The sequence below is a fragment of the Phyllostomus hastatus genome, unplaced genomic scaffold (assembly GCF_019186645.2).
Source record: "Phyllostomus hastatus isolate PE091 unplaced genomic scaffold, TTU_PhHast_1.1 phas_contig_196, whole genome shotgun sequence".
Classification (NCBI taxonomy): domain Eukaryota; kingdom Metazoa; phylum Chordata; class Mammalia; order Chiroptera; family Phyllostomidae; genus Phyllostomus; species Phyllostomus hastatus.
In genome coordinates, this window is record NW_025333709.1 from 26,013,163 (window position 1) to 26,034,054 (window position 20,892).

General features: G+C 46.2%; 1 protein-coding gene across 1 annotated transcript; it reads left to right on the plus strand.

Moving 5' to 3' along the window:
- Positions 1 to 9,359: 9,359 nt before the first annotated feature.
- SHISA3 (shisa family member 3) lies at positions 9,360 to 14,303 on the plus strand. The gene is made up of 2 exons (XM_045834400.1): positions 9,360 to 10,199; positions 12,821 to 14,303. Exons 1-2 carry the CDS (start codon positions 9,923 to 9,925, stop codon positions 13,258 to 13,260), a joined length of 717 nt encoding a protein of 238 aa, XP_045690356.1. The 5' UTR covers positions 9,360 to 9,922; the 3' UTR covers positions 13,261 to 14,303.
- The last annotated feature ends 6,589 nt before the right edge of the window (positions 14,304 to 20,892 follow it).

The following is a 20,892-nucleotide window of genomic DNA, read 5'->3' on the forward strand; positions in this document are numbered from 1 at the left end:
CATTTACTCAATATTTCATTTATAGAAAAATGAGCACAAAGTTACCTTTAATGAGTCAAAAACCCCAATGTTCACTCATTATCACCATTTTATATAAAGTTCTCTTAAACAGCGTTTCTTATGTGGATAACTTATTTTTCCTCCTTGGAATGAAACCTCTGAGGTCGAGCTATACCATCAAGATGTTAGACTATTTTCATTCAATTAAATTAAATTATGTAATGTGAAAATGAATGACAGCCAGGAAGCTGATGGCCAGTGTAATTCTGGTGAAAAATGATATCTCACACACTGGTTTATTTAGTTAGAATTTTCTTTGGGTAATAAAATGTGTTACACAGAAATGAGTTGTATCTAACCTCACACAAGCTGCCATAAATGAGACCCGCAGTCCTACCCTCTGAGTGACAGTGCAGTGCTCCCAGAAGGGGATTTTACTGTGAAACAGGGCTGTCCCAGACGTGCTTAGAGTGAGCTGTGGATAGCCGGCTGTTCCAGATAACTGATCTAAAATAACAAAACAGCGAACATTTCAACTATTTGGGTTGGAACATTTTCTGATTGTATAATGCTCTTGTGTTTTTTTCTTAAACAGATTTTATATGGATTAAGATGCACACTTTTCTCAGTGACTCATGATAAGGAATCAGATCCAGATCTTAGGATTTGAATTATTCCTCCAAGTCACTCCTGGGTTCACTTCCCTTCTTATAAATTTGCCAGAAGCACAAAGAGTAATAATTGTGATGACCTGTCACAGGGTGTTGTTCTGGTGAATGCTGTCCAGATCAGCAAAGATGGAGGTCTCAGTGGAGACCTCGGCACCACCTTTTCCTCTTGCCAACTACACAGAGTCTTCCAGGACCTGGCCTCTGTTGTCCAGTGTGCCACCCGGAAAGGAACTCAGGGGACTGGGGAGGGGGCATCAAGAGCCACAGCCCTGCCCTGGCCTGTGTGGCTCAGGTTGGAGTGTCATCCTGCCACTTAAGGGCTACAGGTTCGATTCCCAGTCAGGGCACATGCCTAGGTAGTGGATTCAGTTATTAATCTGGGTGTGTATGATCGCTGGTCCGGGAGTATATGGGAGACAACTAGTCCATGTTTCTCTTTCTCCTTTCCTCTCTCCCCTCATTTCTCTCATCTCAAAGCAATGAAAAAAATGTCCTCAGTTGAGGATTAAAAAAAAAAGGAACCATGGCCCTTGTCTTCAACAGTTTCATGGGTCGGCTGTCTCCATTTTGAAAATCTGGAAGGATGTCAGTTGAAATGTCCAGGTCACATGCTCCTTCAGTGCAGGTGTCTGCCAGCGCGTGAGCATGGGGGCAGGTGATAAACTCAGTAAGTTAACTGGCCCTGCTTGCTGCCATTACTACATTAACTTGCATCACAAGTGGGAGGAGAAAGAAAATGAAAACATCTAAATTTAAAAAGAGGGTTTAGGACAGGGGCCGACAAACCATGGCTTGTAAGCCAAATCTAAGCCACTCCCCATTTTACATAGCCCATGACTATGAATGGTTATGTTTTTAATTAAGTAACTGAAAGAAATCCTAAGAAGGATATTTCGTGACAAGTGAAAATTACATGAAATTCAAATTCCAGTGTCCACGAATAAAGTTTTATTGGAGCACAGCCATGGCCATTCATTTATGCTCGTCTATGGCTCCTTTTGTGCTCCAATATCAGTTGAGTCGTATGACAGAGACCGTATGGCCTGCGAAGCCTAAAATATTTACTATCTGATTTTTCTTTACAGAAAAAGTTTGCTGACCACTGGTGTAGGAGAAGAATAAATTTTCCTTGTCTTCTGCATTGAAATTACTTTTTTAGACCAAGCATGAGAAACTAAGCCTACTTCTATGCTTACAAAAGCCTACCCACTCTTATAAATAATGGTGGGGAATTATTCCTAAATTTCATGGTGGAAATACCAACACTGTGTGCACATGCGTGTTCATGTACACAGACACTAAGTACTTAAATACTGACCACCACATGTGATCATAATTATGAAAATAAAGTATTCCTGTAAAAGATATTTGTTATATACATCAATAACTTGACCAACATATCTGTTTTTGTAACCTTCTCTTTACTCAGCCGATGGCATCAATCCACATCAAAGTGTTCAGAATTTGTTAAAACAAGAAAGAAAGAGACAGGAAAGTTCAATGTCCAGGTAGATTATCAACATGGGAATTTTTTTTAAAGTCCATAGACAGTAGTCTTAAGAATCTTACAATTGTCTAAGTTCCTTAAGTTCTCCTTTAGTATTAAGTATGTCTGTGTCCAGCTTACGCTAAGCCACTGGCAGAAAGAACCAGTAAATGATATTAGAAAAGTACCTGACCCTTGGGAAAAAGGGAAAGCTTGTACTCCCTGGCCCCAGGGGAGTATGGTTAACAGAAGGGCACACATTTAAGAAGTAATTGGTGAGATAAGTGTGTTCTGGTTACTCCTTACCAATCCCAAGTCCTCGAGGGAGCAGGGAGGTGAGGTAGAGTCAGAAAATTCAGAGTTGGATAAAAAGCAGAGTGGGATTGCTCCTTTCTCTATTTGAGACTCTTGGCGGGGGACAGCCACAGTGTGTGACCTTGCTCCATGGGAGGAAACCAGTTAAAACGGCAGTGAGAGGTGGATGGACAGAGAGGGAGGGAGTAGGTTGGCCTTCCAGAGCCTCTCTTGGGTCCTGTGTATTGCAGAGGGATCTAAAAGGTCTCTCATGCTCTACGGGTGACAAGGACAATAGCTGATGGTGCTGGTTGGCGGGGTTGCCACGTTGAGGAAGATTTACCCTGTAGCCGAGGACTACGGATAGACAGCTCCTGACCAGCTAACCCTGAGGAGGGGAGCGAGAGGGTGGAGAATCCACAGCACCCATGAGAGCCAAGGCAGGGCTGGGAAAGGGAGGGTCACGAGCCCTTTCTAAGCTTAGAGAATAAGTCATGTGCTTGCCAGCCACACAGACTTCTGCTCAGGCCCAGAGAAAAACAAAGAGAGACAGAAGACATAGAGACAGAAAAATAAGCCCCGTGTGAGGAAGTAAGTCATTCCCTTATCAACAAAGTACACAAAATTTGGTAGCAGACTCTGTGACGTTTTATGCTTTCTTAGGAAGACCGGGTGGGCAGTGAAGATTTCCTGGGTTTCCCGTCTTGAAGAGAGCTGAGGCTGCCAAACAAGTTCTAAATGGAAGAGACAGTATGGCACGTAAACTGGAGTTACTGCATCCTGCTTTTGAATGCACTAAACTGGAACGGCCCTGCAGACAGCTACACATGTGATCCCTATTTCAAGCCTAATTCAAGGGAAGAAGCCAAAGGAAAAAAAAAAGATGCCCAGGATGAAATCTCTTCTTGTCCTTGATTACAAAAACTGTGCTAAAGAGGAATGAAGTAGTGTGATTGTACAAATGAACAGCTGGATAAAAGCAGATGCTAGAGCAGGTAAAGCAGAAAGGATTTGATGCAGAGTTCTGAGGACGGGGTGGCAGGCACAGCGGTGCTCGATGCAGAACACTGACATTTGGGGGGATGACACTGTTGGCCATTTGCTGAAGGAGTGGATAGCGCTGAGTCCATTTTCCATGCTTCAGATTTGGTCTTGTCGTTTCATCCAAATTCTCTGGCTCTCACCCTCAAATAACTCACAGCAGGTGTTTGCAAGCCAAGGTCAAGTGTGCATTCTGTATTCCTGAGAGAGAGGAAGCTTAGCTGACCCACAGAAGGTGGAAGGTAGGACCTTTGCCCCATTGGCCCCTGACATTACCAGCAGAGCTAACCAAATACAGGCTATTTGAAAAAGGAGAAAGAAATTAAAATAAAAGCAGCAACTTACCACTTTTGCAGGGTCAGTTCACTTTCTGTGCTGCTTTAAACCCTGCTGAAAGCCAGCTCCTTGGGGAGCCTCAGGAAGTGGGGCTGGCCTCTCTTCATTCCGCAAGCACTCAGAAGGAAATGCCCCTTGCTGAGTAAGGGGTGGCCTTGGGGGAGAATCCATCTACTGTCAAGGAAGTTTCAATTAAATATGGATGCCAATTAATTTAATTTATATTTCTGCACGAAAAATGTCTTTCTATTATACATGCACTGGAAAAATGCCAGGAGCTCAGGTTAATAAATTACATCTCTACTGACATAATATGGAATTGCAGACTAACTGGATACTTATTAAATATTAAATGCCCACCTGTTCTTGGGGGCTATGCCTTATAGAAATCCAGCTGAAATAAGGTCTGTCCAGCAGGGTCTGTCCCTACTCTGTGGTCATCTGACACCCACCCTTATCCTCCTCTGCTCCTAGCTTTGGGGCACGTCGCAGGAGAACAAATCTAAAATTGAATAATCAATATTCAATTGTCAGTGGTTATGAATGGCCATATTGAATGAATAAGGGAATGAATGATGGAGAACTGTAAATAATCCACCCAAATTAATCAGGGCATAGGCCCAATCTGGTCAGCAGGAAACTTACTGTGATTATTTGACTATAGATTCAAACCAGCTGGAGGTGGGTAATACCTACTGGTTCTGAAATCCCTACTCTGCATCAGACTTGCTACATGTTTTGTTTTAAATCCTACAACCTTCTCGTAAGGAAGAAGCCATTCCCTTTCACCCCCTTCATTTTAGAGGCACAGAAGTTGAGGTTCAGTAAGCCGAAATGACCTTGTTCAAGGTCACATGATCAAAAAGAGGCACACTCAAACCCAGGCTCGTCTGATTCAACACTAGAATATTCTTTCTGCTGTGCTGGCTGATTTTCTCTCCATTATAACGCTGTTCTCTCAGACAGTATCACCACCCTCTTCACGGGGCGTTGGGGGGTGACTGTCCCATTTTAGCAGCACTGACACGCTGGATGGCTTTTGCTGAGCTACATTTACAAAGAAATCATCAGGAGTTGACCTCCTGTCCAGGGAAGTCACCCAGCTCTCCACTGGTCCTGCTCCCAGAGACTAGTGAGTCTCTGGGAGCTCTAGACAGCACAAGACGTATGTCAGTTGTCACGAGTTCTCAGCCAGTCATCTGCTGTTTGTTGCCAGTTATTGACTCAACATTTACTGAGCACTCACTGTGTACCAGGTGCTCTGCTACGTTCCAAGGCACAATAAGGAAGAAGGAGGTCAGACTAATGGGGAAGACACAAAATTACAATGAAGTATGGTAAATGCTGCAGAATTACTAAGGGAAAGCACTGGTTTTGTCATGTATTCAACTGTTCACTGATTCCGTCTATGACTGTGTACTGAGTCCCTGTGATGTGCTAGGCAACGGGCCCACTCTACCACCTGCCAGGGTTAGAACAGCAAGGAGGCCACCAACCTGCACCTGCTCTGTCCCTTCCTTCTCATCTCCATCCCCAACTCCATCTTGCACTGCAGGGGACCTCTCCTGGACCTGTTTGAGCACCCTCACCTGTGTTTACAAGTTTGTAACCACCTTCCCCAAGAACCACTTAAGACCAGGAAGAGACTTCTACGACCCTAGAGGCAAGCTTGGGTTTATTTGAACAGGACTGCTGGGATCGCATGGCCCAGAAACTGGTACGGAAAGGGAGGGAATCAGCTTGGGGTGGCGATGTCCCTTTGGCTCGATTCATTCCTTCCCCTGTGGTTGGAGGCAAGGGCCGAGGGCACAGAGGATGGTGCTCAGACCAGCAGCTTCCCTATCACCTGGGAGCTTGCTGGGAATGCAGAACCTCAGGCCCCTCTGCAGACCCTGGGGATCAAATTCTGCATTTTAACAAGGTCTCCAGGTGATTCATATGCACGTTTGGTTTGAGAGACACAGCTCCAGGAGCCCTGTGTCTAATCCCCTCTTTATAAACTGACAGTGTGAGGCCTCCTAAAGCACGGGAGGGGGGGTGGGCGGCGGGGAAGGGTCCAGCTTGTGTCTGGGAGTATGCTTCTGGGCACCTTGCTACTCCCTAGATGTGAATATGTTCCAAAGCAAATTTGAGAAGAAATACCTTTCCAGTAACTCAGATTGGCTTGGCCCCGGGAGAAGAAATTTAGAGTGAGTGATCCAAGGAAGAGAATTCCAGTAAGTCATGGGCAACGTGATTAAAGGAAGTTTGGTGATAACTCATTGCTAACAGGAAGGAGGTTGAGGGAGGGTTGAAAACTTCTTGTTTTCTATTTTATTTCTGAATCCAGTGCAAATCAGCTGGAGGAATTTACATAGTCAAAGTTAATTGTCATTTTTTATTTATTTTTTCACCTCAGTATTCCTGCGGCCTTTTCTCTCCCTTTCCTTAGTAAGTTCCAACCCCCTTCTGATGCAACCATGTTGCCCTGTTTTCCTTCACTTCTCTGCTTTTGCTTTTCTCAGTTATTCACTTTGCTCCAAAGAAAAACAAAGAGAAGTGAGTAAGACAAAGTTTGAAAGTGGTTCGGTGCTAGTATCATGCTGTTGCAGATTCCTGTTGATTAACAATAAAAAACATTTTAACAAGCATCTTTTATTCATACACAAAAAATAGAATTGCATGTTGAGTTTTACAAGTACCTTTCACCCAGCTACCATTCTTACCTTATTGCCAATTGTTGTGTTTCAGTTATTTCTTCTCCATCTTCACATCTCCATCCCCCTATTTTTTCTTTTTCCCTTCCTTCCTCTCTCCCTCCCTTTCTTCCTCTGCCTCTTCCCCCTCTTTCTCTTTTCCTCTTCTCCTCTTCCCCCTTTTCCTCCTCTTCCCCCTTTTCCTCCTCTTCTTCCTTCTCTCTGTCCTTCCTCTTTCTCTCCTTCTTCTCCTCCTTCTCTCTCTCTCTCTCCCTCCCTCCTTCTTCCTGGCATTTATTAAAGCAAATCCCAGACATCATATCATTTAACTCATTTCCTATACAATTTCCTGGAGGCAGGGCCACAAGAGAATGTAGGCTGAAGAAATGACCACTTGTGATCGTGTTCTCCATCCAAATATGGCATTTGTATTTCTGAGATAAGGAAAAATACAGAATTTCTAAAATCGCTATATAATACCCCAGATGGTGTCGATTTTGTTTTCCATCTCCATGTCCTCCCTCTGGAGTCCTTGAGGGGGGTCTCTGAGAACTTTCTCATCTTTTCTTACTACTAAAGTAGTAACAGAATAACAGACACTTTGAGTATTTATAAACCTAAAAAAGGAAGTATATATTCTCTTACTGTGCTCAAAGAGCATTCTGAAAACATCCCTTTTGCAGTTAAAATTTGTCAAAATTTGTAGAATTTGAGAAGATATTCTGGGTGAAGGAACCAAACACACTTCCCCTTCGCAGGCCCCTGAACTGACACAATAGGTGAAAGGCACTTGGGATCAGGGCCTGGACAAGGAAGCATGGAGCACATCTGATCCACCAGGCATCCAGTCATTTGAAGGTCTGGTTATTTTCCATTTGTAAATATCCAACTAAATTTGAGTTAAATACCCTCTAAATAAGTCAAAGAGACAGAGGCTTTGAATGAGGGAATTAATTATAGCTGGTGTCCTAAGGAAAAGAATCCCACTGTGGCATGGAGAAGGTAATTAATGGGAGGTGAGTGCCAACAAATCACTCCTTAAAATATTAGTGCTATCAAAGAACAGCTGGATAATGAGAAACTTGACCCTTGGGGGACTAGCGAGGGTTGCTGCTTCAGAACTTTATGCAGTTGTGATGTAATGGAATTCCTCTCAATTTAACAAAAAATAATATTAAGAGGTGTGGTTCTGGGAAAGTTATTAGCCGTAAACATGTCTTTGTAGTTTTATCATCTTATTATAATCGCTATGTCTCACCTTTGCTGTGGTTCTAAATGACTTTCCCTCTTAATTGCTCAGGATATATATAATCCAAACAACCCTCCTAAAGAGCAACTTTAAAAAAGCCCTCCACGTCTGGCAAAACTCTTTTCTTGTAAATAAAAACACAGCGTCTAAGCAATTTCTGCAAAAACAATTTCCATATGCTTAAATTTTAAGTCAAGAAAAAGTGTCCCATTGTTTGTGGATGAAAGCCTGAACTTAATTGGGTTTTACTTTACAGCTTGTTGCTGTCCGGAGAACAGCTAAGAGAGCAGGACAGGCAAGCACGGACTCGCACAGTCCTCCTGCACGTCTCGAACGTGGGGCCTGAGTTTTGCATTCGCATGGCTAAATGCTAATCCCAGTGTTTAAAATCAGAAATCAGAAGTCATCCTTCACCTGGAATATACTTTAACTGAGGTTTTTAAAATCAGAAATCCATTTCCCTCAGAATTTGTTTCTCAAACCACCGGGAGCTGCGGAAGCTGCAAACGTGGTACATGCTTGTGACTGCGCGTTTTTATTTTTGGGCACAGCAAACGTGGACTCTTCCGTTTCACTCAACTGGCCAACCTCTAAATCGGGGACAGGGGCATTCGGCCTGTGTAACACACAGACGGAGATACGCGGAACACATTCACTCACACCGGTGCCCGATGAGAGGAAGTTCGGGATGTAGTAAAAGTACATTCTTGAGCTGAGCCCAGGTTTCAAGTAACGCCCGTTTCACAAGGCACTTACGCCTCTAAAGGAGCGGTGCCCCTGAAAATAGCACACCAGGGACGCATCATTTAAATAAATGCGTTTCTTTGCCCGAACAGAAGTTCAGATCTGCTCAATGATCATTAATTTTGTTCTTTGATTTCCTTTGAGAGCGTGAACAGAGAGAACTCGTGCTCTTTGAGGCTGCTGGAGCTGCCCTCGGCAGGGTGGTGTGACCCGCGATTCTCCCCCCCGACCCCCCGCGGCGCGCAGATCAGGGGATGGGGAAAAGAGTGCTTGTGTGTGTATATTTGTGAAAATGTGCCAACTCGCCTAGAATAAAAAAAAAGTGGAAACGTGGGTGAAAAACTCAGTGCACATGTTCACAGCATCTAAAAATGATGTTATCTGTCCAGAATCCTTAGAACAGGTGTCCCAGTAATGAGTCCAGAACCGTGCAACAGGCAACAGAAGAGTCGACAAACCTCAGCCACCGAGATCGTTTTTTATTACACCCATAAAAAGCAAACCCTGGGTTTCCACCCGTGCGCCAAAGCGCGTGGATAGACGCGGAAACCCGGTAGCCCTCTCCTTCATTCTGCGGAGTTTTCCAAGCTGTGCGAGAAGTTGGGGTGTGTGGGGCAGGGTCTGGAGTCCTCAGGTTTAGGGTCGAGTCGTCGGGGAACGCGGTGGGCGGGGGTGGCCTGCGGAAGGCGGAGGATAGCGCGCAAGCCAAAAAGCGCAAAAGGCCTGGGGCTCACGCGGTACCCGCGGCGATTAGCTCCAGCAACGCGACCCAGGAGGGCGGACTCTTTCTTCACCCTCGCTGTCTCCCCCGCCCTCTTCCTTTTTAAAGGACGCCTTGCAGGCAGAGCTGTCAGCTAGCGGGAGGCCGTTTGTACTCGTCCGCAGTCAGGCTGACTCCCGCGTTCTTGACAGACAGGGGCGGGCACTGAGGGGCTGCTGGTCCCGGGACCAGCACGTGGGGATCTCAAATTCTCCTGCCTTCGGGCTCTGTTTGGGACCCGGTGACAGCCCCAAGTCCGGGCACTGTGCGGCCCCGGAGTTGTCAGCCCCGGGCGCGATGGCTCCCTTGAGGAGTGGAGAGGGAGGTGGTCAAGGGTTCGGCGCTCCCCTTGCGCTGGGAGCATTATGAGCCGGGCAAAGGACAGCAGCAGCAGCCCCAGCAGCACCTTCTGCAGGCGCCTCCCCCGGGCCCTAGCCCTCTGGCCCCCACGCGCCATGCCGACCCCTGGACTGCGGACCCCGCAGCTCAGTCCCTGCTGCCTTCCTGGCCCCTGTTAACCCACGCGGGAGTGGCTTCAGCCATCGAGGCAGCTGCCCACGCCGCACCCCGGGGGAGGCGGAACCGCTGTGCACGCAGAGCCTCGGCTCAGCAGCCCTTGGCTCTCCAGCTGCGTCCCCATCCCGGCCGCCCACCGCGCCCGCAGCCATGGGGCCGCTGCTGGCGCTCTACCTCCTTCTGGGCTGGCTGCGCTGGAGCCCGGCGGGCGCCCAGCAGTCCGGAGAGTATTGCCACGGTTGGGTAGACGTGCAGGGCAACTACCACGAGGGCTTCCAGTGTCCGGAGGACTTTGATACGCTGGACGCCACTATCTGCTGCGGCTCCTGCGCGCTGCGCTACTGTTGCGCCGCGGCGGACGCCAGGCTGGAGCAGGGCGGCTGCACCAACGACCGCGGCGAGTTGGAGCACCCAGGCATCACCGCGCGTAAGTGAGGACCCCCGGGCTGGCACCCCCGCCCTGCAGCTCTGGTTGCTGTGTGCGCAGGCGGGTGAGCGCGCTAGCGGGCGCCCAGGCCTTCTTGGGTCTTTGAAAAGTGGGCACAACGAGGTGGGGGGTGGGAATCAGGAAGGAGTGGGTGGTCTTGTTTCAGATCAGGGAGCCTATTCCTTTGCAGTCCCGATTCCCGCCACTCGCAGTTTCCGCAGGTCAGCCCCAGGGAAAGTTTCAGGGGACAGCGAGGACCACGAGGCTTGTACAGGGTGACTCTGGGGAGGACAGCTGGGTCGCCGGGCGCTCGGAAGGCTGCAGACAAGGGCTGTGGGGGCAGCACCTGGCTGGACTTGGCTTTTCGGGGCGGCCAGGGCCCTGCGTTGAGTGCCCTGGTCACTCCGGGAGCTCCGAGACGTGCCGGCGGCGCAGGAAACGCGGCGCTTGGGGTGCGCTTATCTGAGCCCCGCAGGGCTAACGAACTTAAGCCACTTTCCCCCCCTTTTCTGGTCTTTTGGTAGCGTTTCCAAACCTGCTACTCCATTCCTCCGACTTCCTTTCACTTGCCTGCATCGAATTACCCTCTCTGGCCCACCCCCTATTGTCACGCCTTTCAGAAATGCCCAGGTCTTCGAGGTGGAGATTTAGAAACCGGGGTCGCAGGGGCTTCCCCGCCTCCTATTCTCACGTCGGAAAACAGGGGTCAAATTTCCGCTCACTTCAGAGCGGAATAAATCATGACCCCAGCAGAGGAACTTTACACGATTTAAAAAAAAAAAAAAAAAAAAAAAGCTTTCCACCTGAGTCAGAACATCAGGGAAAACCCATTAGAGCCCGAGGTGACGGTTTTACGGCCTGGAAATCGGAGGAGCCGCTGAGAGCTGTAACTCCAGCACGGAGGTCTGAAGCAAGAGAAGGTCCCGGCAAGGCTAGGAGAGGCTGCAGAGGGAATCCATGGTGCTGGAGCTCATCCTCACCCGCCCCCGCGGCCCCCGTGAAGACACGGATAACCCACAGGAAAGGGGAGCCTGGGTCTTCCTTAGAACTTGGACAGATTGGCAACAAATTTAACTTCGGAGGTCAGAATACCCAATCTGACCTCCAAAGCGTTTGGGAAGTGGCTACTGGAGGGGAGATGATCAGTGGAAGGGAGAAAAGTCTAGGCAGTTGTGGCCTGTTAGAAAGAGACTCTTCTCACCATGGGGGACCCGGTTGCTCTCTACAGAGTTAGTGTAAGTGGCCAGTGTACAGCGGGGACTCCTTCCCGGACCCCCTCACTCTGCTCAGAGGGTTCAGCCCCCATACTCACTGAGGCTGGGGTCTGGCAAATTCATGTGGACTGTGGCTCTGACGCTTGCCAGCTGTGTAACCTTGGGCAGCTGTGCTCTGGACCTCTGCTCAACTCTAAAATGGGCATATTCCTCTCAGAGGTAGCTTGTGGTTTGCCTGAGGGGGTAGGCATGCCTGGCACAGGGCTCAAGAAATGGTTGTGGGTTGTTTCTGCCCTGCCTTCCACAGGGTGCTACTAACGTGGGGGAATGGGTGGTCCACTGAAGAACTTACACCTGGGAGCCCACAGCACTTGCAGGTTGATAGTTACGTGTCATTCACTGTCTTTGGGAATGCCAGAAACTGTCTGATATATTTCTACATCTGGAAAACAGAGCTTATCATGCCCACCTGTGAGGGTCTCCATGAACTTGAATCAGAAGACAAATACAAAAGAGCCAGGCATAGGCAGGGCCTAGTCAGTGCAGGTTTTCTGTCTTCTACCTCTGAGCTGCAGGTTACCTGTGAGTGTGGCTCAACCAGCAGGGAAGACACCTGGAGAGCTGCCCAGGGGGAGCCGCCGGGGTGGGGAATTTTATGTGTGCCTTGTAGAAGGACAAGGAAGTTGGGGTTTGCTCTGTCTGAGGGGTGCTGTCCCACAAAGTCCGGGCCACCAACGCCGAGAGTCGCAGCATGATCTAAGGTTCAGCCTGACCTTCCTAGAGTTTGGGTGCGGCTGGAGGAGAGGCAGATGTGTGGCAGCTGGAGTAGGCATCCCAGATTGTTTTTGGAAACATGCAGAGATGACACTTGGGATGCGACAGGAGACACAGTTAATTGGGGCCCACTATGGATTTCTTTACGCTGTTCTTTCCACAGTCTGATAAACTCCCGAGGGTCTCATTTAACAGGCCTAGTTCTCTTTGCTTAGATTGGAGATTCAGGGATGGGAGATGGATTTTCCGCCTCAGATATGGGTCAAAGCCCTAAATGCCCCACCGTGATAAAACTCCTAAAACCCGGATTTAAAGCCAGAGTTCTAGTAACCAAGGAAAACTCACTATTTCCTCTCCTCAGTGTATGAATAGGATAGAGTCTGTTCCTTCTGACTTCCAGATGTGCAATATGATGGCTAATTGCTAACAGAGGCTACAGTATCAGTTTCCTTCCTCCCTGCTAGGAGTGAATATTCTGCTATCCCAGTTTGCACCCTAGAAGTTACCAGTAACGAGGTCTGAGAAGCCCGGCTGACTAGTGGTTGTATGGAGCCACTCACCTCCCACCCCTAAGCTGCCTGGAGCTTGGGAGACCCCTGTCCCAGCATCTGTCTGTCTGTTTTTGCCTTTTAGAGCCTGTCTACGTTCCCTTCCTGATTGTCGGCTCCATCTTCATTGCCTTCATCATCCTGGGCTCTTTAGTGGCAATTTATTGCTGCACCTGCTTGAGACCCAAGGAGCCCTCCCAGCAGCCAATCCGCTTCTCACTCCGCAGCTATCAGACAGAGACCCTGCCCATGATCTTGACCTCTACGAACCTCAGAGCACCTTCCAGGCAGTCCAGCACGGCGACCAGCTCCAGCTCCACAGGGGGCTCCATCCGAAGGTTCTCCTTTGCCAGGGCAGAGCCAGGCTGCCTGGTGCCCTCCCCGCCTCCACCGTATACCACAGGCCACCCCATCCACCTGACCCAGCCGTCGGGTTTTCTGGTGTCCCCCCAATACTTTGCTTACCCGCTCCAGCAGGAGCCCCCACTGCCTGGGAAGACCTGTCCAGACTTCAGTTCCAGTTGACAGGCCACGGCCATAAAGCCACCATGTAGTACCATGGCAGACAGGTGGATGGATGCCGCTGCCATTGCCACAAGTGTTTCTGAGGAAAATCTCTTGAACCCAGCAATGGCATGGAGAGAGTGCTAAGAAAATGCGACACCTTCTAGTCTTTAAGTTTCCTGGCTCCAATCACAGAGTGACTGGGTTAGATAATCGCTTTCTTGCTTTGAAAACATGGTGACCATTACATTTCAATGTATGCTACTTTTATTCAAAATATACAGCAGTTCAACTCTAAAGTTGCAAACAGGCTGAAGATTTTTATTGGACAACTCAGCTATACTGTTTAGAAAAGGTCTACACAGTTTTTTTTTTTTCATTAGAAGTTGTTCAGTGAGTTATAATACAAATATATACTTATATAAGCAAAGGAAAATACCTGATTGTAATTACTGAAGGTTCACTTAAAAGAATTAACTACCAAGTAGATGGAGTGGACCATGAACAACCTATTTGTGACTTTGGAAGCAAAACCTAACCAGGAATAATGTTAGCATATAAGAAACAGTTACTGTTTAAGTTAATAACTACATTTTGTTTAAAATATGAGAGCTTTTTCAGAATGCAAGATCTCAGTAACCACAGGAGGAGTTTAAAGTGTTAAAATATTTACTCAGATGCTCATTGTAGCACAGAGCGTATATCAAGGCATTTCCCTACCACCTGAGGGGATATTTATGGCAGACTTTTTGTTCAGCAATATTTCATGTTTAAATGAAAGTTGGACAGTTGGGTCTTAAAGCATTTACATGTAAAATGAGTTATGTACAAATGTAAAGATGTGTAATTTAATGGATTTACCCCATGGATGGTACTAATTATTTAGTAGTCACACTGTATTTTTTTATATTAATAATAACTGTGGAGTCCAAAGTCCAGCTACTGGTTACAATCATCTAATACTGCGTATCACAAATGCCACTGAATTCCATGTCTGATGACTACATATTTGGGCATATATCCTGCTGGGTGAGAATAAATAAAAATACTTTGTTTTCATGAAACCCGTTTGAAATTTTAGATCAAAGCGCCTCATTTTATCTCCTTAACAGTGGTCTTTGCTATTTGATAAAAGGAAACATCTTTACTTAACACTTCATATTTGAAATGCAAAGAAAAAAGATCTTACACTGATTCTGAAGTACATTAAAAAGCTAGTTCCTGCACTGGGGCTCCTGAAAGCAGCAAAGGAAGTGAATTTTTCTAGAGTGCCGGTCTGTGGGCTGCTTGAAACCTCAGCTAGGTTGGTCTATTTCTCGTGAGAATCTGGATTTCTGGTTTCTCCTGACCCTAGAAGATGTGGTGCTAGGGGTCCCGTACTGCCATGGGGTCACGCCAGCCCTTTTTGAACCGAACCTGATATTCACCAGCCTCCTGCCTGGTCTTCCCCGCCTGGCCCATCTCCCTCGGTTTTGTCACATACCTGGCCCCTGCAGGTGTTGCTTGGAACCCAGGTTTATCTGAATTCATGCTATCATAGGTCACTCTTAGCAGCTCTTTTCAAATACAGCTGGTTAGAGGCAACATTCTGACCTAAGAGAGTCGTCTGAGCCCGCCTCTCTGAAACAAGTGTGGAGATATTGGGCCTGTGCCCGGCCAGGGCCAAGGAGCTCTGACGTCCAGTCTCCTGCTTCCTCCGCATCTCAAAGTGGCCTGACTTCCAGTATCCCAAATTAGCCCACATTAGTCCCTTCCATAATTAAGGAACAAGAGGAAGAAAGGAAGAAGGAAAGGAAAGAAGGAAGGGAGGAGGGGAGTGAGGGAAAAAGAGAGGAAACAGAACAGGCTGAGAGGCAAAGGAGAACCATTTGAGAGATGCTCTGGAACATGTTCATATGTCATCAGGCTGGTTTTTTAACCATTTTGTTTTATTTTTGATTTTAGAGACGGGGGAGAGGGGAGAGAGGGAGAGACACATCGATGTGAGAGAGAAACACTGATTGGTTGCCTTCTGTATGTGCCCTGACTGAACCTGTGACCCGGGCATGTGCCCTGACCTGGAATTGAACTTTCGACCTTTTCGTTTGTGGGATGAGGCCTAACCAGCTGAGCCATACCAGCCAGAGCTACACATATAATTTAAAAAATCAATACAATGCCCTCATGGTAAATAGGAAGGAGAAAGAAAGGGAAAGTAATTAATTTCAAAATATAATGGCTCGGTCAGACTAAACAAAGGATTCAGATGCAAACCGCTCACACAGAATCACTGACACGTGACAATCCCAAATCCAGACGGAAGCAAGGTTGCCAGCCTGGCAGCTCCAACACCATAGTTGTGCGGCTGCTGTTAATGTGATTGTTGTGAATAAAGCAAAGTTCTATCTTCCTTTCATTTGCACAGTAGTTTTATATCTGGAAAATTCAGTGTATATTAAGGTGGTGCTTATATTACTCTCAAGGGAAAATGGGATTAGGTTTTTCCGCCGAAAGGAATGGTGGGACGTTCCCAAGTCATGCCAATGGACATCAAGTCTTTTGATGTGCGTACTGTCCCACGTGTTGTGGGCTCTCTCTTCAGTGAACGCCCCAGCACACCTGTCCCACGTACTCGGAGGCCGGAGGTGCACCCACACGGTTTCACAATGTCCTCTAGAGGGCAGAACTGCCCCCACTGAGAACCACCTGGGCTGTCAGGTTTCTCTAGTAGCTGAAACTTTATTTGCCATTCCTGTGGGAAGCAGTGTGAATCGATTAGGCAGAATAATGTGGAAGAACTCTGGAAGGTCCTGTCTGCGACCTTCCCTGCCTTAGCAGCATGCTCCCCTCAACCCAGGTCACTGGCTGTAAACTGCTCAAAATGAAGGAGACATTGTGTACTTCATTAATCAAATCATATCCCCACGTACTTGTCGACATATAGTACATGCCTTTGAGCTCCTCTCTGGAAGCTAGATAGCTGATAATATCATTATTCACAATTCCAGGGCAAAAAGGCCAGCCTGTGGCAGATTTGCAGATCATTCAACAAGCGTGTGTTGGACACCACTGCTGGGTCAGGCACCGAGCTCGGGGGTGGGAGGACCAAGATAAATGGCGTGCAGTTCTGATTCAAGGACCCACTTTTTCCTTGGACACAGGCATGGCAGCAAATATGTGTGATGGTGTGCGTGCTTCATAAAAGAAGTGCGCTATCTTCCCCACTCTCCAGGAGCTCACGGTCACGTAGTGGAAGATGAACTCATAAATCAACACTTAGACTTCCTGATGGTAATGGCAATGACAGGGCAAGTGCACACAGAGTGTGCTGGCAGCACAGACAAAGGGCCCCCTAGCCCCTCTGGAGAGGGCGAGGCTGGGCCTGAGCCCCGAGAGATGAATGGGAGTTTAGTGAAGACGACTGGATGGCGGGAGGGACAGAGGAGGGCTGCAAGTGAGGGGACGAGCGGCTTAGGCAAAGCACAGAGTTCACAGAAAGGCAGAAAAGCATCCACAAGGGTGAAGGAGCAGGGAACATTCTGGAAACTAGACAAAGAATTCAAAGAGAGAGTGGAGAGACACGCAGGATCAGATCAGAGATCTTGAACACCATGGTGGCTACACATATACCTAAAGCAAAGGGGCGTCTTGAAGAATTTGATGAGACAGAGTGATTTGACTACGTCTTCATTTTAGAAAGACTAGACATCCAAGGTCACATTAAATCACTTGAAATTTCCAAGGAGTCGCTCACCACACCCTGCCACACTGCCAGAGTACAGAGACTTGTCCGGTTAATGCTTCGTTACCTTCACAAAGCATTTGAGTTCCAACACCCTAAAACCATGATCATTTTGAAAAACAGTTCTATATTTTGAAAGGCAGTTATTCAAATAAGTGGCAGCATTTATCAAGCACCACCTGTGTCTCGAGTGCTTTAGGAATTATATCACTTAGTCTTCCCAACCCTGACGTCGGGACTATGATCATGCCTGTTTTGTTGATGAAGAAATCAAAGCAGAAAGTGCCCATGGCTAGGTAATAGCAGAGCAACTACTGGCCGGGCAGCTCAGTTGGTGAGAGCGTTCTTCTGATACGCCAAGGTCGCAGGAGGTTTGATCCGTCAGGGCACATACAAGAATCAACCAACGATTGCGTGAAGAAGTGGAACAACAATCGATGTTTCTCTTTTCTCTCCTTTCCTCTCTCTCAAATCAATAAATAAAAATTAAAAAAAAAAGAGCAGAGCCAACATTTAAACACAGAAAGTCTGCTTTGACACTCTACATTCTTTATGACACCTACCCAGACGGCCCAATTTTCTCAGGAAAAAATATCTAGCCTATTTTTCAGAAAATCTATCGGGGGGGACAATGACTGGGGGAATCAATGTGTGGGGGAACACATCCTATAGAGGGGACTGTAATGGTCAGTGGAGTTTGTGCTACATCACGAGAACCTAGGATGATACAAAGCACAAGCAGAACTATAGAAATACTACATGGCAAACATCTCTCCTGTCACACACGAGAAACTTGAGTCCAGAAGGCAAGTCAGCACGGATTTTCTAGTCATGGGGTCTGGGTTAGCTTTCTGCCTGTTGCTTATAAGCTGCGTGACTTTTGGCCACTTCCTTAACTTCACTGTTTTTTTCTTCTCATTTGTAAAATGGAAATATTAATGGCACCTTATTGTAGGGCTGTCATGAGAAATAGGAGGTTAGAGTCCCTGTCTCAAATCACTTGCATCCTAGCGGGGAGGGAGCGGTGTCATAAGTTAACGGTAAGTAATAGAAAGCAGATGACATACCCTAAGATAAAAATGAAAGGTTAAGTACTGTGGGAGGGTGGACGTAACTGTGGAGGGGAGTGCGGGGGAACAGAGAAAATGGTCAGGCAGTTTGACAGAGCTAGCCCAGGATAACCTACGGCCTTCTCTAATACCTGGCGAGTTTACTACCATTGCCTGGGACGGAGCACACCGTCCACCTGCTGGTTACACATGGCCTGTGAATTAGTTTATCACCCGCATAGAAAAGCATATTTAATATAGTCAATTTGTTTCAAATGGGTGGACAGTTCCCTCTTATTTTCCCCACTTCTCTACTCTTCACTGATGTTATTATTAGTTTCTTCTCGTGGAGAATTTGCCAGATTGACTTAAATCTAAAGGACACTTCCTGCCTGAAAGGAGACAACCAAAGAGGTTCCTGAAAACATACACAATCACAATTAGGCATGTGATAAATTTCAGTGGGCCAGTTTATCTTTGCATAGCCTAGGTAAAAGGTTTACTTAGTGTGTGTTTAGGAAAATTAAGAATTTACAGGCATATTAAACTATTAAGGAATAACCAGTTAACATATTTTTATATGTACATGGCCATTTTAAAGCTGCAATTAAATATTAGTTATTCATGAAATTATTCTGACACATAATTCTTATTTGAATTTCTGGTTACATAGTTTGAACTTGAAATAAAAACTAACTGTACCACAGCCAACATCATGCTCAGTGGGAAAAAACTAAAAGCATTCCCCTTAAAATCAGGAACAAGACAGGGATGTCTGCTTTACCATCTTATTCAAATAGTACTGGAAGTTCTAGCCACAGCAATCAGACAAAAAAAAAAAAAAGAAATAAAAGGCATCTGAATTGGGAGGAAAGAAGTAAAACTGTCATTATTTGCAGATGACATGATACTACGTAGAAAACTCTAAAGGCTCCACCAAAACATGATTAGAACTGATCAAAGTCAGTAAAGTAGCAGTATACAGAATATTCAGAAATTGGTGGCATTTTATACACCAATAATAAACTATCAAGAAGAGGAACTAAGAAAACAATCCCACTTATAGTGTCACACACACACACAAATAAGGTACATAACTAGGAATAAATTTCACCAAGAAGGTAACATTTACTTGAAAAGTTTATGTGATACTAAAGAAAGAAATTGAGGAAGATACAAATAAGTGTTCATGGGCAGGAAGAATTAACATCATTAAAATGCCCATACTACCCAAAGCAATCTATAGATTCAACACAATTCCTATTAAGACACTCACACCCTTATGGTTAATTAATATTTGACAGAGGAGGCAAGGCATACAACAGAGTAGAAAGTCTATTCAATAAACGGTGTAGGAAAACTGAATAGGTACATGCAAAAAAAAAGAAAGAAAAGAAACTAGATCACCTCCTTAATCCACACACAAGAATAAACTCAAATGGATTTAAAGAATATATCCTATGTTCATAGCAGTGTTATTTACAATAGCCAATCTGAAAGCAGCCAAAGTTCCCATCAGTGGATGAGTGGATAAAAAAAGCTGTGGTACATTTACACAGTGGAATACTACTTGGCTGTGAAAAAGAAAATGTTAACTTTTGTGACATCATGGATGGACCTGGAGAATATTATACTAAGTGAAATAAGCCTGTCAGAGAAAAACAAGTACCATATGATCTTACTTATCTGTGGAATCTGATGAGCAAAATAAACTAACAAAATAGAAACAGAATCATAGATACACAGGACAGACAGCTGTCAGAGGGGAGGGGGGTTGGGGGGCTAGGGGAAAAGGTGCAATGATTAAGCAAAAAAACCCCACCCTTATAGACACAGACAACAGTATGGTGACAACCAGAGGAAAAGGTGGAGGGAGAGGTGGAAGAGGGTAAAGGGCCATAAGTGGTGGCAGAAAGAGACTTGACTTTGGGTGGTGAGCACACAATGTGGTATGCAGACCACGTTACAGAACTGTAGAGTTGAAACCTATATGGTTTTAGTCACCAATCTCACCCCGATAAATGAAATAATTCTAACAAACCTGAATGGTAAAATGCTTGATATTTTCCAACAATTTTTAGTAGCTTACTAGTGAAATTACCCAGGTTAGGAAGATCTTTCTTCTTTGTGAAAATGAGCGGCTCTGTGTTGCTGAAACAGAAGCTCCAGGTTAGAAATCCCATTAGTGTACAAATGCTTTAACATGGGGCTTACGTATTGAATGCATGGGAATGTGTTTTAAGGTTGCTCTTTCCTTATACTAGAAGGCATCTTACATGACAGGGTCAGTATAAACAGTGCTTATTTGGAGGGCAATAAAGTTGAATGTGAGAATCACCGGACATGATTCACAGGGAACTTTTCTGTGGGGACACTGTTTTGCTGTGGTGTTCCTTGGGGTGCCCTCACCCAGTCGCTGTCCCTGGGAAGACTGCGGGGAAGGACAGGGTCTCGGACAGCTGAGCACACACTGCCTCCCTCTGATAAAACCAGGGGCTCCTCAGACGGCTTCCTCAGTGCCTCTCTGCGAACTGATCCTGCTCCATCCAGAAGGTTACCTGACTACAGCTTTTGTCACCTCTTATTCAACAGTGCTCGTTTTTTTTTTTAAGATTTTATTTATTTTTAGAGAGGGAAGGGAGGGAGATAGATAGAGAGAAACATCAATGTGCAGTTGCTGGGGGTCATGGCCTGCAACCCAGGCATGTACCCTGACTGGGAATCGAACCTGTGACACTTTCGTTCGCAGCCTGTGCTCAATCCACTGAGCTACGCCAGCCAGGGCTACAATGTTCGTTTTTGATAGAGCTATTGTCCTCATTTCCGATGTTGCCTGTACTTCCATATCACATGGCTATTATATTATTTTCCTGGTTACTTCAC